Source organism: Mesoplodon bidens, assembly GCF_964165515.1.
Source record: "Mesoplodon bidens genome assembly, chromosome: 8".
In the NCBI taxonomy this organism is placed as follows: domain Eukaryota; kingdom Metazoa; phylum Chordata; class Mammalia; order Artiodactyla; family Ziphiidae; genus Mesoplodon; species Mesoplodon bidens.
The window spans coordinates 10312301-10329620 of record NC_138165.1 but is presented as its reverse complement, the minus strand read 5'-3'; the positions used below and the strand labels follow the sequence as shown (position 1 = coordinate 10329620).

Below are 17320 nucleotides of genomic sequence, written 5' to 3'. Positions count from 1 at the left end.
TTTCTTTTACAGTTTTAGTTGTGGTTTTGAAGCCTAAACAGGTTCAGAATCATAGATGATCAGCCAAACCTCTAAATCATGATAATAGAAATGTGAAACTATTACTGAAAAATATATTGATGATAGCTGTCATCTTTGTTTTGTTTCTAATTTAATGGTGATCCATCGAGGAGTGTGTCACAAACAAATATAATTATCAGGGAATTATAAATGACAAATTACAACTGAGACAATTGCTAGTTCTTTTATAAATAAATTAATGTTGAACAGATAAAACCAAATCAGAATTTTTTAAAAAAAAGAATAGAGCAAATCTCAATAAAAGACTCTTGTCTTGCATTTCTAATAAGCTCCCAGGTGACATTGATGCTGCTGTCCATAGTTCATACTATGAGTAGCATTTATTCAGCACTGCCTCATGTACACTGATAACACAAAACTATAATAGATGTAATTTTGAAAAAATGTATAACTTTCTGTATGAAATGTGATTATTTACCAAAACTATGCACTTTATTTAGCATAGAGTCTTCTAATTGGAGAAACATGATAAATGAGGAACTTGTGAATGTCCACAAGTATAATGGGCAATTTTAAGAAGCAGTAGGTATTACAAGTGTTAAACTGAAAATTAAATATGAAAAACAATCTTTATGATTATATTTTCTTTACTGATATCAGTAAATGTTGTAGGGAGCTATGACTATATCTCCTAGTGGTGGAAATATCTCACAATGTTTAATTATTATTTATATTGAGCTCCTGCATTGAATTCATTAACATTTTATTTAGTACTTTTGCATTTATTTCTTTATTTAAATTGAGCTTAAATTTTTTTTATGTGCTTTCTATTTCAGACAATCAAGACAAGGTAAACATTAAAATTTGGGAATTTTCCTTCTTTCAGTATACTCTGAAATGTTTCAAATGGCACAGGAATTATTTGTGTCTTAGAGGCAAAATCTGTGACCTTGTAATTTTGTGGAGCTATATAAAAAATTGTCTCAATTTCTTTTACGCTTACTGGTCTATTCCAGGTTGTAAATTTTGTCAATTATCATTTTTGCTAAAAAGAAAAAAATGCACACTTTGTTCCATTTTCCAATACCTGTGTATTTTTATACACACTTTCCACCTATTTAAAAAAGAAAAAAAATCCTCTGATTCCTTTTGTCTTTCCAGATTTTGTATATGTAATTCTATAATCCCACCATATCTAGTACCTTATTTCTTAGGAAATGATGTATGAATGCTTAAAGAAAAAAAAATATATCAGTACAAGGAAGTTAATAACGTCTCCCCTCATTTCCCATAGAAAAATTCTGCGATTTGCTGGGTTACCTTTATTTATGTAACTTTGTACTATACTGGTGGTAAGCAAAATCTTCATTAGTGTTTATACTCACTGGGGACGGTTCTTATTTTAATTTGTATTCCCAGTTGCATGTAGTGTAATGTTCTATATTCTGAAAGACTGCAGTGCATTTTGTTAAACAGAATGATTTAAAGAGAATTGGCCAACTGCTGAATACCCATGTTACAAGGTCTTTCAAGCCAGAGCTGGCTAAACATTTCTAAGAATGATGTAAAAGGATTTTTTTAATCAGTTTTTTAATCATTATTTTACAGATGGCTTTAAAAGTCTTAACTTAATGCTATGCTTTTCTATATCATGAAACAATATACAACATTTAAAAGTACCTTAAGTTCCTTTAAGGTATTTTCCAATTATTAAGTGTAAATGCTTCGGACTATTTTCCTATTCACAGTTGAGACTATTCACAGTTGTGAATGTGAACACCATGTGATGGAAAAAAATCTTTTTTTTTTTTTTTTTCGGTACATGGGCCTCTCACTGTTGTGGCCTCTCCCATTGTGGAGCACAGGCTCCGGACACGCAGGCTCAGCGGCCATGGCTCACGGGCCCAGCCGCTCCGCAGCATGTGGGATCTTCCCGGACCGGGGCACGAACCCGTGTCCCCTGCATTGGCAGGCAGACTCTCAACCACTGCGCCTCCAGGGAAGCCCTAAAAAATCTATTTTTATTAAAACACACCCTCATCCAATCTGCAGACATAATTTCAATATCTTGATGATATTTCCTCCTTGCATCTTCCTGTAAATGTTATTACTTTTTGATACAATTTTAATATGGAGGGATCATATTTCTTTTCATGACACATATGGCAGTTGAACATGGAGTTTTTTAAGGGGAACTACAAGTGGAATATATATTTATATTTATTATATACATTTATATTCTTTTTCTTATTTTTAAGAAAATTGAATTTGTTGGTTCGGCTTTTTTCCTTATTTTGCCCAAGGAAATGATATATAAATCTTGGATGTTTTCTGCTTATGATTTCTAGCATTTTTTTCCTTTGTATTTGAACACATTAAAAATTCATTTGGATTTAGGTAAACTATGTGTGTCGAGAACATCCGTCTTAGAAACTAAACTGTTCTCTAAAGGGTGATGAGTAATTTGATTGGCAGTAAACACAACATAAATAACTAGGTTACCGAATGAGTTTAGTGTGGCCTGCAGCACCAAAACATCTCTAGACAATCACAACACTGAACATCAGCTGCAGTTGGACGCAAGTGTTTTAACCTATGCATCTATCCACTGGAGGACTGACTTTAAAAACAACTGTATATATGGATTCTTAAACATTTGTTCTTATACCTTCAAACCTCTCCAGGGAATTTAATATCCCAACATTGACTCTGTGCTTCTTCCAAAGCATTCAGATGATGACATTGCAAGGTCAGGCTGCTGCCCAGCACAAACCTGTCCTGTGGGCCTGGCGTGTATGTTTTCAGGTGTTGGCTAGGAGGAAGTCATTGAAAAGCAGAGCCAATTAGAACCACTTCCAGCAACAATAGAAATTATTGAGGTTGTCCAAGAAGAAGATAAACTGAAGAATGACAACTGTATTTTGGGATCCAAGCATCAGATAAATGAAGCTAAAAATAATTGCAATCAAATTTATCTATAGCAAGTAGTTCCTTTTTTAAAAATTACTATTGATGTGTATTTAACTAATGACACGGTAGCTCTATACCATTTCAGGTACCATTTATACCACTTAATTAACTGGGCAACCATTTTCTAAGCACCTATTAAAAGGGCTAGAATTTCTTCAGTGGTCTAAGGAATATAAAGTTATCTAAGATGTGCTCCTTACCTTAAGGAGATAACTTTGACAGGGATATGATGGCTGTTTATACATGGCTTTAAGCATTACCATCACCATTATCAGAACTGCTATCATTCATTCATTCATTCATTCATTTGTTTATTATCTATAGCATATCTAGTATGTGCCAAACACTGTTCAAAATGCTAGGGATATAGCAGAGAACAAGATGATCTAGGTTACTGACATCACAAAGCTTCTATTCTGGAGAGCTGAGACTGATAAAATGAACATTTAAACAACTTAATTTATATTATTATAGATGTATGATTTACTATGACATAATATACTCAAAAATGATAATGATATGAAGAAAAATAAAGCTAATTGAGGAAATAGAAGTGGATATATAATGTTATTTTGTAGAGGGTGGCCAGGCAAGGCTTCTCAAAGGAAGGAACATTTGAGATTGAGACCTGAAATGATGCGAGAGAAAGAGTGACGTGCAAGTGTACTGAGGAAGAACATTCCAAGCAGTTCACTTAGTGTGAACTGTCTTGTACATTTAAGTGAGAGCTTTGTTTGAATAATTTGTTTTAATCTTTGTTACATCTAAAAATAATTATTGTTATTATTCCAGTTGTTCAGCTAAAAAAGAAGCCTGAGGCTTAGGAAATTGTAGAGGCATGTTGTTTGCAATCTCATAGCTATTAAGTAGCGGAGTTGGTCTCAAACCTATTGGTACAATGCATTTTAGGCTTTTTTTTTTTTCAGAAGGAAAATTATATCTGGCTCGCATAATTGGGGGAAATTTTCAAGAGAAGAGACATTTGAGCAGGATGTTGAATGATTGACAATGTCTGTAATTGGATGCGTATGAAAGGAATTGGAGAAAAATACTGGGAGTGGAATGGTTAGGTGAAGTTTGAAGCATCTGAGGCATATGTTGGAAATGGTAATCAGAGCAGTATAGGGTAGTGTTCTTTCTCAAAAAAAAAAAAAATCAAGTTGGATGAAAAGACTGGAGCTTGGCTATAGACCATTGTTATTCTAGACTCACACATTTGCACTTAATTCTTTAGATAACGTAGAGACATTAAAGGACTTTGTGAATAAAGTGATGTAAGTAAAACCGTGCTTTAGAAATATAATGGTAATGGAATTTAAGATGGATGGAAAGGTGGGAATTATAGTAAGAGTTCATTAAGTCTGCAGTTCCTAAAACGGACTTGTAGATGCTTTTGGTATTGATGGGTCATTTTTAGAGGAGCCAGACATTCTTATGTGCATCACTTTATGAACAGAAAAGTATTTTGTACTCAAACATGTTTTACCCTTTTTTTTAAATGGTATATTTTTTCCTAGTCTGCCATTCCTGGGAAAATATGAGTTTATTTGAAAGCATTACAGACTTCAGAAGAGCTTTTATAAAATTGTGAATTTTCTCAGATAAAAGGTATTAAAGTACAACTATTATTATGTAGGGGTTCAAATCATTCCTTGCTTCATTGGCTTATTGATTGATTCAAGAAATATCTCCTTTTAGAATAGCATATTATAGTGTGTGAGTGTGGTTTCTGAAGCTAGACTTTCGTGGATTGGACCTTGAGATATCCCGCTGATTAGCAGTAAGTGGTTTGTTATTTATGTCTCTAAATCCCATGTTTCTCATCTGCAGATTTGTCAAAATAATTGTAATCTCACCTAATTCTCATGAGGATTTTGTGAGATTGTGAATATAAAGTACTCAGTACAACACGAGACACATAATAAGATATCTATTATTGCTGTTAGACAATGCTTGGTAGGCATTGCATAGTTACATCATATTCAAAAACTGAAAAACACACTCTGAACACATTTGTCTAATAATTTGCCTTGCGTTCTAGTGACAGTGAATCAAGATCAGAGTCAGTAGGTTTAAAATTATCATTTCCCCTTGATTCCTTTACTGGACTGAGAAGACAGTTATAATTGCTTACAATTATTCTTTTTTCCTTTTTCTTACCTCCCTTTGAGTTAATAAATATGAAAGTGTTTATGATTCTTCATCCAGATACTCACTTCCTATTATTTGTTGCCCTTCTTTCATTATCTCTTAGTTCTTGAGATGAGTATTTCACAACTTTTTGCCCAGCATAGGCATCTACGTATAGCATTGCCTCTCTAATCTATCATTCTGGCTTCTGAGTAGTCTTAAATAGAGCCTTAATATGGAGAATAACTGGTCATCACACCACACAGATTCTGACAAAGAAATTGCCCAGGAAACCTGCAGTCACGTCGCATTCTAGAAAAGGGTTTATGGTCTTAAGAAAACTATTGCTTTTCTTGATGTTGTTACTTAAGCGCTGATGATTTGCTAATCTACTGTTTCGATTTATGTGGAATAAGTTTATGAATGGAAATTCTAACCAAAATTCAGAAGGGAGAGAGGTATTGGACAATAAGCATTAACAAGCAAGAAAATGAGGTATGGAGTGAGCCATTTTAGAAAAAAGATTGGAATTGAGTTCTGCTGGATTTGGTTCATCAGAGTGAAAAACCTAAAGCTACTGATCTGAGAAGGGGAAAAACAAACAATAACAAAATACCTCCTGTGCATGGTTTCTTCTTGCATTTAGTTAGGACCTAGTTCTTTAAGTCCAAAGAGTTTATTGCAGAACTGAATGCCACTATCCCTATATGAAAATTGGCTTCAGTGCTTTAAACTGTGAGTCACAATAAGCCATTTATAGCTTATCAAATGTTTGCTATTTTACTTATCTTTGTTTAAAGGAAGACTGTGGCTTCTTGGGTGATTTGTGCAAATACGGTGAACTGGAAACCTTTCCGTTTTGTTTGATTTGTCCCCAAATCATTTGACTATTTCTGAATAAAGAAGGCTCTATTAGGACTGGAGGAAAAGAGGCTGGGGATTGGGATAGGAAGAAAGAAACAAGAAGCTTAGTGTTTTATAAACTTTATTACAAAGAAAATCTGGCATTTATTTCAAACTAGTGTGGTCTGTGCTTTACTTTGGTGAATGATGCTCATATATTTCTAGTCAGTAGAATAGAACACAGATCATCTGAAAAATGAAAAGCTTTACTATATGTATTGTAAGAGATGCTCAAGTTTATCCTACCCCATCAATCATACCTCCTTGCCAATATCATGCATGCTGCCCAGGGAGAGGATGTCATAAACCATTGATATAGAAGCACTCATTTAATTTAGTTACTACATCCTGTTGATATTTATGAGTGGTAGGGGAACTGTTTAAAAAAAGGACCTTTTGAGTTGACAAATGTGCACTGCTCTGCAGTGAGGGGGCATTTTGAATGATTTTCCCATCACTAATCTTTTCTTCCCCTTACCAGTTTGAAAAGTGGTCTATAGTGCTTCAGGAATATTAATATTTAAATCTTTATTGTAAGTTCCATTGTGGCAAGAAAAAATGTAAATGGGCATACTTTATTTACATAATTATTTTGCAGAGTATCTTGGCTATCATCCTAGTGTTTATATTCCATGTATTTTAATGCCATCCACATTTTAGACAGCAGGCATAAACCTTTGCTGCTTTATCTCTTGGAGAAATAAGATTGCCCCCCAAAAGGTAGCCATTTATAATATATACACCTTTGAATAATTAAATGGGCTACCAAAGAGGAAGAGGATTCTAATCAGCTTTCAATGTGATTCTTCCATGTACTGAATCATTCCTTTATGAGTACATTTCTCTTGGAGCATGTATAATTATGAAACTTCTTTTTTTTTTTCTATCTCGGTAGGAACTGGGAAGTAACAGCCCTCCACAGAGAAACTGGAAGGGAATTGCTATTGCCCTGCTGGTGATTTTAGTTGTATGCTCACTCATCACCATGTCAGTCATCCTCTTAACCCCAGGTAATCTGTCTTTATTACTCTCTTACGATGGTATTGTGGATGATAATTTCACATTCAAATGCCTTAAGAGGGTAGTCACATGTGGTATCTTAGGACACATTAGCATTGGTTGGAATAAAAAAATGAATAACCAGACATTTCGCACATGGCACAGTCATTTTGTGGTTTAAATACCATGCAAGATATTTGGGGGAAGCTGAAATGTAAAATATATATATTGAGAATGCCAAGGAAACCTTTGGTCTCCAGTGCTGTTTAGAGACTTGTTATGTTTGTCAATTTAATAAATGCGGGACACGTTTGACTTTTCTTGTGGGTGGAGTTGAGGGAGTGGAGTCTGGAAGTTTCCATATATAGGAGACAGCCCAACTATAATGACAGTGGTAAGGGAGGATTTGACAGACAAAGAGGATTAGATCAAAAGAAAATGAGCTAAGTCTCTAAATAAGACACTTCCACTTTCTCTCGTCTTTCTCTGTAGTTTATACATTCCCAGTTTCTCTCTGTCTAAAGACCCTCTCCAGTTTGCTCTTGCATTACTCTTTTTTTTTTTTTTTTTTTTTTTTTTTTTTGCGTTACATGGGCCTCTCACTGTTGTGGCCTCTCCCGTTGCGGAGCATAGGCTCCGGACGCACAGGTTCAACAGCCATGGCTCATGGGCCCAGCTGCTCCGTGGCATGTGGGATCTTCCCAGACCGGGGCACGAACCCGTGTCCCCTGCATCGGCAGGCGGACTCTCAACCACTGCGCCACCAGGGAAGCCCCTGCATTACTCTTTAAATTGTGTTCTTTATGTTAAATAGTTGAAAACTACTATATAAATTATCAGTAGGTTTTATTGTTCTCTGGGGTTTATTTCAGTACTCAGAAGTTTTACTACTCTTTGGTAGGTGATAACACAGAAGGCAGAGAGAGGCTGCTCACATTTGAAACTCCCAAACTGCCTTCCAGGAACAAAAAAGTTTGTCATGCTACTACAACCCACCCAACTCTAGCTTGCTCAAAAACTGATCACCATATATGGCGGTGAAAAAAATGGTCATTTCTATGATAGGATTGAACTAGTCCCCATATCAACTCATATGCCTGTTGTTAAAGGCTATACATTTATAACTTCAGTTCCTGCCCCAGTTTTGTTATTTACAAGCCCCTTAAACATGTTGAATTTATTTCCTCATGTCCAACATTTGATTAACAAAAGCTCTCTTTCACAGAGTCATTTAGTCAACTCATTATGGTGGCTAATTATACAAATTGCAATATCAGGTGTTCCAATATGGTACTTTGTGACATATACCATCTTTGTAAAAAACATTGGCTTTGAAATGTATAGATTCCCAAAAATATAGTTTGTGGTTGTTATTTAACATATGAAGAGATTGAGAAAGAAATTAAGGGAGTCAGGAGAAAGGAAACTGAAGAGAAGGAGACTTTAAAAAAAAAGAAAGAAAGAAATTTCTCTTATAAGAGGTGGCTTATCCATCATTCTCTCAGGAGCTGTCTCTTAACAGCCTCATTTGTACATCTGCAGTACAGTGTAGTTGAGCAATGTGATGGCTGTGAGTTGCTGCCGATTGCCAAGAATCTTTGTTAAAGGAAGATGAGCTAATGTTCAACATAGTGTTTCACTTAACCGTAGGAATTTTGACATAATTCTTAAAAACATGAATTACGTGGCTTCACTGCTTCTATTGATGACTATCAGCCAGATGAAAGAAATTAGTATCATAGAATACCTATATGTTTCTCTTGAACTTTCTTCCATCTGATTCTAGTATCCTTTTCCCAGTGATTCAGTTTCTCAGATTTTCTTGTTAACTCTCTGAGGCCATAGTGATACCTTGGTGTCTTTGGGAGTTTGGTATAACAAAGATCTTGGTCACTCAGTAAGTTAAACCACCTCTACCCAACCCTTACCAAGTTGCCCCAGTAATAAAAACACAGGATAGTTGCATTCATTTTGTCATGCACTTATTCATTTATTAAAACAAGGGTTTAAGCAAGATACACCTTGGTTTGAGTTATGGCTCTCGCAGAACTAGTTTTGTGAAGCTGGCTAATAATTTAACCTGGTCTTCACCCATCTGTATTATGGATGCAACTCATAATGCCAACTTTACAGTGTCGTTACCGACCCGGGTTCTTGGCCCCTTTAATCAATAGAAATTGATAAGAGGCCAGACAAGAAATTCAGGCAAGGCTTTATTGGGGCCCCTGCTGCAGCAGGGGGGAGCAAGAACAAACAACATGTTTCCTTGCTCGCTCCCTGAGGGGAGGCAAGCTGGATCCTTATGTGGGGTGAGGGTAGGGGTGTGTCCAGGGGTCAGGCTGGGGTGGGGGGGGCTTAGGTGGTTTGCCCACCCCTTTGGTGGTGTTGTGTGCAGGAGGCATGTGCAGTGCCCTCCTTTTGCTCCTGACTCTTCAGAAGTGGCAGTTGGGAGTTTTTTGGTCTTTTTGTATCTTGTTGTCCATAATTTGCCCCAACTGGGAATGCACGCAGTTATTTTTAGTCCTTTATAGTTTCTTTGTATTTTGTTGCTCAAGAAGACGTTTGTCCAGGTGCAAGCACTGCAGCAAAGTGTCCCAGGTCCCAGCCTGTCTCAGTGTTACTGTGAGGGATAAATGAGATAATAAAATTGAGGTGTTTAGTACAGTCTGTAGAACTGCTGCTGGCATTCCTCTTATTATTTTTATTATTAAGTACTTATTGACCACCAGACACAATGCCAAACACTGTGTTGCATGAGGGAGATTTCTAAGAAAAAGTATAAAGTCTTTCAGGAATATAGATCTTCTGTGATTTCAATTTTAAATTATGACAGGTGGAAAAATACTAAATATTTAATCTGGCGTCAGTCTTTCAGTGGTCTGTTCATTCATTTCTTCATACATCAATAGATAATTATGGAGTACAGCTTTCTAGGTACTATCATAGTTGGCCTCACTATCTCCTGCTTTATATCTGTCACTTCCAATCTCCTTCTTCCCCAGCTACACAAGCACACAACAACCACATATCCCAACCCAAAGAGTTAATTTCATATGAAAGTAATCACACACAAATGGAAGTGCAATTATTATTTAGATTTATAATTTAGTGTTTGTTTTACATACCACATGTTCAGATGTCTAGATTTCACTGTTATTTTTGGCAGGGATGTTATGAAATGAAAAATAAAAGTCAGTATGCTGGAGTGGAAAAAGTATTGTTACAGAAAACAAACAACTTGTGTTTTACACTCTCTGTTTGTAAACTCAATGTCACCAGTGGTTGGAAGATGATATAAATTGATGAAGTGGACATAGGTAATGATGGTGGTTTAGGAATTTGCTTGAGTTATGAACGAGCAAATACCAGCCTGGCTACGTGGCCTCCATGGTGGGCTCAAACCAAACAGCAGAGTAAAATATAAGCTCAGAAGACTTAGAGTTTGTGGCCTGAGTCCTAAGCCTAGAAGTACTCTTAGAAGTTATCTAGTCTTGCCTCCCTCGTTAGACAGGAAAAAAAAAAAAAAACAGAACTGAGTTTGTTTAACCTCTGGTTCTGAGGGCTAGAATGTGCATCGAGACCATGAGTGTGGCCTTTTGATAGCACATGTGTGCCTGTCTGTGGTCAGACTCTAGTGCTCTGATTACACGGAGCCTCCCTCTTCTCACCCTCAGCAGTGCTAGAATAGACCTGCAAGGGAAAACCTCCAACTGAGGGAATAACATGCAACAACCCCCTCTAATCTTTCCTTTGTTCACAAGTATGTCCCCAAGGCCCAGCTTTCTAGGTAAAGCCAGTCAGACAGATGGAAACTTTCGACCAGGAAGGGGAATCCATGACAGGAAGGGAAACTTCTGATTCTGAAATTACTCAGCCAGATACTTGACCTTTTAGGATAAAGAGCAGACTCTAGAACAATCCTTCCAAGTAAGTGTTGGGGTCAGAAATTCAACACCTTTATAGCTACAGTAAGTCCCCTACATACGGACCTTCAGGTTGAAAACTTTCAAAGATTCGAATATGCATGCATTCACATGTCTAATCATGTATGTTAGTTCACGTGTCCGGCGTACATTGCCACGTGCAGCTTGCCCTCCGTCTCCTACTGCTGACAACCCTTCAGCTCTACCGTCTCCCACCTCCTCTCCCTCCTCCAGTCAGTAACTCTTCTTGCCTGTTCACTCGATGCCAGCCCCTGGATGCCAGCTGTTGTACTGTACTACTGTACTTTTCAAGGTACTGTACTGTAAGATTAAAAATGTTTTCTTTATTTTTTGTGTTTGTTTTTTATGTATTATTAGTGTGAAAAGTATTATAAACCTATTACATTATAGTACTACATAGCCGATTTGTTTAGTTGGGTACCTGGGCTAACTTTGTTGGACTTAACGAACAAATTGGACTTATGAATGTGCTCTTGGAACGAAACTCGTTTGTATGTAGGGGATTTACAGTATACAACCTTGGACAAATCACTTACCTCCTTTGACCCCAAGTGTTTTGTTGAAGAAAAGGGCATCTTTGGTTTGCCAGAAACTGAAATGATTTCTTGAAGTTCATTACAGCTCTAATATCTGTGACCTAATAAAATAACAAAAGCAATAATGGTGGCTTGCTTAGTAACAAATATAGCAACAGACTAAATCTGGTGAGCTCTCTCTCTAAACCCCTTCTACCTTGAAAATATATTTAATTATTTGGAGGAGGGTGGGTGAGGGAGAAAGCATACAAGGAGTTATCTAGTCTAAGAAATGATTTAGAAACTGTTTTGCTCAAAATAGCATCACATTTTGCAGGTAAGTGCTAAGGAATGCAAGCCTATAACCAGAGAAACACATGTTCATTGTAATTTTGGTTTGATTGCAAATTTTATTACAGAGGTAATTTGACACAGTTGTCTTAATTTCCAAGGTTGTCAGCAACTTCCGTGCCTTGTGAAAAGAAGTCCTAATTATTTTTGAAGAGTAGGTTAACAATTCAAGTATTTCTTTAATAAGTAACTATTTCTGAAAGAAAAATTTTTTTCAGATTAAAAGGCACTTATTCGGATGTATTGATCCAGCCCACGTATTTGTTGTTGTTGTTGTTTGTATTTAAAGAAAAAAGAGTATCCACATTTATTTTCAGAATAGGTAACAATAAGATCAATAATTATACTCTACAAATATATGGGTGTATATTTATGCTTAAAGTTCTGGAAACGAGTTTTAGGTAGCTATGCATTTACTCCGCAGTCTCATATTTTTATTGAATATGCAGAATGACAGTGAACATGGTTAGGAAACATTTCACACAGAATACAGTTACCCATTTTGACCTGTTTGAAAAATAGAGAAGCGTATTTTATGAGTTAGAATGTATTTGGTAGAGGATATTCATCAAGCTCTTAAGTTTGATTGCCATGTTGAAATAACCACCTATGGACTGCCTATATTCCACCAGTTCTTCAGCAGCAGTGGCCTGTTGCCCTTTGATTAATGTCTGTAATCAGTCAGTGTCAAAACAAAGTCATCAGGTTAATTTACTCTCATGGTTGACTAAAGACAACATTGTAAGGCACTGAAATTGTGTCTTCATCGTTAGCTCTAGCTCTTGCTTTTAGGCAATTTTTTATTCCTTTAGTGCCTCCTCTAGGTGAGCATTTGGGTTGATCATCACAGTTCTATCAGAGTATAAAAGAAGTCAAGCACTCAGGTATAAGATACCAGAACTCTGCTTGATCTCAGTTAAACTATAATTTAATAAGGATGGTCCACTTCCACTATATAAATGTCTGTATTTTCCCTTAGAGATGTATCTCTAATAGTAAGATGTTTACAGTAGATTCAGATTCCATTTTGGAAAATAATTTACAGAGTTTGAGATTTCCACTGTGATGTTGATGATTAGTTAAATCTTTAATGTCAGGTGAGGATTTGATCCATGAAGTTAGGCTCACATAGTTCATTTGAGCCAAAATTTATAACCAAGGAAGTAGAGAGAACCTGAGAAATTTGTGCAATCCCATCCTGAAAAATAAACAAAACAAAAACTGGAAGTTAACATTTGAGGATGTGTGCTTTTCTTTGAAGAAATACCAATTTACAGATATTTTCCAAAGGAAGTGAACAATCATCTTTTTTATTTCTCATAACATACCAATTTCAAGAAAGTAGAGTAGTTTTCTAGATAATACGTCTAAGGCCAACAGAATTGGGATGAATTTAGGTACCTAGTTTGTGGACAGTGTACAGCAGATAGAGTGATTAAATTGACCTTTGTATCAGACTGACTTGAATTCATCACTTTGCCTTGATATGTGCCTGCAAATATGACTTTGAGGCAAAGAATTCTCTCTTACTATTGTCTTAGACACCAGATTTATTATTTATGTAACATCTTTATTGGAGTATAATTGCTTTACAATGTTGTGTTAGTTTCTGCTGTATAACAAAGTGAATCAGCTATACATATACATATATCCCCATATCTCCTCCCTCTTGTGTCTCCCTCCCAGCCTCTTTATCCCACCCATCTAGGTGGTAGCAAAGCACCAAGCTGATCTCCCTGTGCTATGCAGCTGCTTCCCGCTAGCTATCTAGTTTACATTTGGTAGTGTATATATGTCAGTGTTACTCTCTCACTTCATCCCAGCTTACCCTTCCCCCTTTCCGTGTCCTCAAGTCCATGCTCTACGTCTGTGTCTTTATTCCTGTCCTGCCTCTAGGTTCATCAGAACCTTTTTTTTTTTTTTTTAGATTCCATATATATGTGTTAGCATACAGTATTTGTTTTTCTCTTTCAGACTTACTTCACTCTATATGACAGACTCTAGGTCAATCCACTTCACAACAAATAACTCAATTTCATTTCTTTTTATGGCTGAGTAATATTCCACTGTATACATGTGCCACACCTTCTTTATCCATCCATCTGTCGATGAATACTTAAGTTGCTTCCATGTCCTGGCTATTGTAAATAGTGCTGCAATGAACATTGTGGTACATGACTCTTTTTGAATTATGGTTTTCTCAGGGTATATGCCCAGTAGTGGGATTGCTGGGTCGTATGGTAGTTCTATTTGTAGTTTTTTAAGGAACCTCCATACTGTTCTCCATAGTGGCTGTATCAATTTACATTCCCACCAACAGTGCAAGAGGGTTCCCTTTCCACACCCTCTCCAGCATTTATTGTTTGTAGATTTTTTCATGGTGGTCATTCTGACTGGTGTGAGGTGATAACTCATTGTAGTTTTGGTTTGCATTTCTCTGACGATTAGTGATGTTGAGCATCCTTTCATGTGCTTCTTGGCCATCTGTATATCTTCTTTGGAGAAATTTCCATTTAGGTCTTCTGCCCAGTTTTGGATTGGGTTGTTTGTTTTTTTGATATTGAGCTGCTTGAGTTGCTTGTATATTTTGGAGATTAATCCTTTGTCAGTTGTTTCGTTTGCAAATATTTTCTCCCATTCTGAGGGTTGTCTTTTCGTCTTGTGTATGGTTTCCTTTGCTGTGCAAAAGCTTTGAAGTTTCATTAGGTCACATTTGTTTATTTTTGTTTTTATTTCCATTTCTCTAGGAGGTGGGTCCAAAAGGATCTTGCTGTGATTTATGTCATAGAGGGTTCTGTATATGTTTTCCTCTAAGAGTTTTATAGTGTTTGGCCTTACATTTAGGTCTTTAATCCCTTTTGAGTTTATTTTTGTGTATGGTGTTAGGAAGTGTTCTAAATTCATTCTTATTTTTTTTTCTAATTTCATTCTTTTACATGTAGCTGTCCAGTTTTCCCAGCACCACTTATTGAAGAGGCTGTCTTTCCTCCATTGTATACTCTTGCCTCCTATATCAAGGATAAGGTGACCATATGTGCATGGGTTCATCTCTGGGCTTTCTATCCTGCTCCATTGATCTGTTTTTGTGCCAGTACCATACTGTCTTGTTTACTGTAGATTTGTAGTATAGACTGAAGTCCAGGAGCCTGATTACTACAGGTCCATTTCTCTTTCTCAAGATTGCTTTGGCTATTCGGGGTCTTTTGTGTTTCCATATAAATTGTGAACTTTTTTGTTCTAGTTCTGTGAAAAATGCCAGTGGTAGTTTGATAGGGATTGCATTGAATCTGTAGATTGCTTTTGGTAGTAGAGTCATTTTCACAATGTTGATTCTTCCAATCCAAGAGCATGGTATATCTCTGCATCTGTTTGTATCATCTTTAATTTTGTTCATCAGTGTCTTATAATTTTCTGCATACAGGTCTTTTGTCTCCTTAGGTAGGTTTATTCCTAGGTATTTAATTGTTTTTGTTGCAATGGTAAATGGGAGTGTTTCATTAATTTCTCTTTCCGATTTTTCATCATTAATGTACAGGAATGCAAGAGATTTCTGTGCATTAATTTTGCATCCTGCTACTCTACCAAATTCATTGATTAGCTCTAGTAGTTTTCTGGTAGCATCTTTAGGATTTTCTATGTATAGTATTATGTCGTTTGCAAACAGTGACAGCTTTACTTCTTCTTTTCCGATTGGATTCCTTTTATTTCTTTTTCTTCTCTGATTGCTGTGGTTAAAACTTCCAAAACTATGTTGAATAATAGCAGTGAGAGTGGGAAACCTTGTCTTGTTCCTGATCTTAGAGGAAATGGTTTCACTTTTTCACCATTGAGAATGATGTTGGTTGTGAGTTTGTCATATATGGCCTTTATTATGTTGAGGAAAGTTCCCTCTATGCCTACTTTCGGGAGAGTTTTTATCGTAAATGGATGTTGAATTTTGTTGAAAGCTTTCTCTGCATCTATTGAGATTATCATATGGTTTTTATACTTCAATTTGTTAATATGGTGTATCACATTGATTGATTTGCATATATTGAAGAATCCTCTAAATGTTTGATAGAATTCGCCTGTGAAGCCATCTGGTCCTAGGCTTTTGTTTGTTGGAAGATTCTAAATCACACTTTCAATTTCAGTGCTTGTGATTGGTTTGTTTATATTTTCTGTTTCTTCCTGCTTCATTCTTTGAAGGTTGTGCTTTTATAAGAATTTGTCCATTTCTTCCAGGGTGTCCATTTTGTTGGCCTATAGTTGCTGTAGTAATCTCTATGATCCTTTTTTTTTTCTGCAGTGCCAGTTGTTACATCTCCTTTTTCATTTCTAATTCTATAGATTTGAGTCTTCTCCCTTTTTTTCTTGATGAGTCTGGCTAATGGTTTATCAATTTTGTTTGTCTTCTCAAAGAATCAGCTTTTAACTTTTTTGATCCTTGCTATCATTTTGTTCATTTGTTTTTCATTTATTTCTGATCTGATCTCTATGTTTTCTTTCCTTCTGTGAACTTTGGGGATTTTTTTGTTCTTCTTTCTCTAATTGCTTTAGGTGGAATGTTGAGTTGTTTAGTTAAGATTTTTCTTGGTTCTTGATGTAGGATTGTATTGCTATAAACTTCCCTCTTAGAACTGCTTTTGCTGCATATCATAGGTTTGTTTCTTGGTATTTTTTGGTTTCCTCTTTGATTTCTTCAGTGATCTCTTGGTTATTTAGTAGTGTATTTTTTAGCCTCCATGTGTTTGTAATTAAAAATTTTTTTTTCCTGTAATTGATATCTAGTCTCATAGCATTGTGGTCGGAAAAGACACTTGATACGATTTCAGTTTTCTTAAATTAACCAAGTCTTGATTTGTGACAAAGATATGGCCTATCCTGGGGAATGTTCTTTGAGCTCTTGAGAAGAAAGTGTATTCTGTAGTTTTTGGATGCAATGTCCTATAAATATCAATTAAGTCCATCTTGTTTAATGTGTCATTTAAAGCTTATGTTTGCTTATTTATTTTCATTTTGGATGATGTGTCCATTGGTGAAAGTGGGGTGTTAAAGTCCCCTACTATGATTGTGTTACTGTCGATTTCCCCTTTTATGGCTTTTAACATTTGCCTTATGTATTGAGGTACTCCTATGTTGGGTGCATAAATATTTACAATTGTTATATCTTCTTCTTGCATTGATCCCTTAATCATTATGTAGTGTCCTTCTTTGTCTCTTGTAATAGTCTTTATTTTAAAGTCTATTTTGTCTGATATGAGAATTGCTACTCCAGCTTTCTTTTGGTTTCCATTTGCATGGAATATCTTTTTCCATCCCCTCACATTCAGTCTGTATGTGTCCCTAGGTCTGAAATGGGTCTCTTGTAGACAGCATATGTATAGGTCCTGTTTTTGTGTTCATTCAGCCAGTCTGTGTCTTTTGGTTGGAGCATTTAATCCATTTACATTTAAGGTAATTATCAATATGTATCAATATGTATGTTCCTATTACCATTTTCTTAAT

General features: G+C 36.0%; 1 protein-coding gene across 5 annotated transcripts in view; it reads left to right on the top strand.

The window, feature by feature from the left end:
• DPP10 (dipeptidyl peptidase like 10) overlaps window positions 1-17320 on the top strand; it is a gene marked incomplete at both ends in the record, with an annotated part of 1352958 nt that overhangs the window by 807794 nt on the left and 527844 nt on the right. For all 5 annotated transcript variants that reach the window (XM_081242278.1, XM_081242277.1, XM_081242276.1 and 2 more), the window contains one exon: window positions 6920-7034. In XM_081242278.1, coding sequence (XP_081098404.1) covers window positions 6920-7034 — 115 coding nt within the window. The remainder of the gene's footprint in view (window positions 1-6919; window positions 7035-17320) is intronic.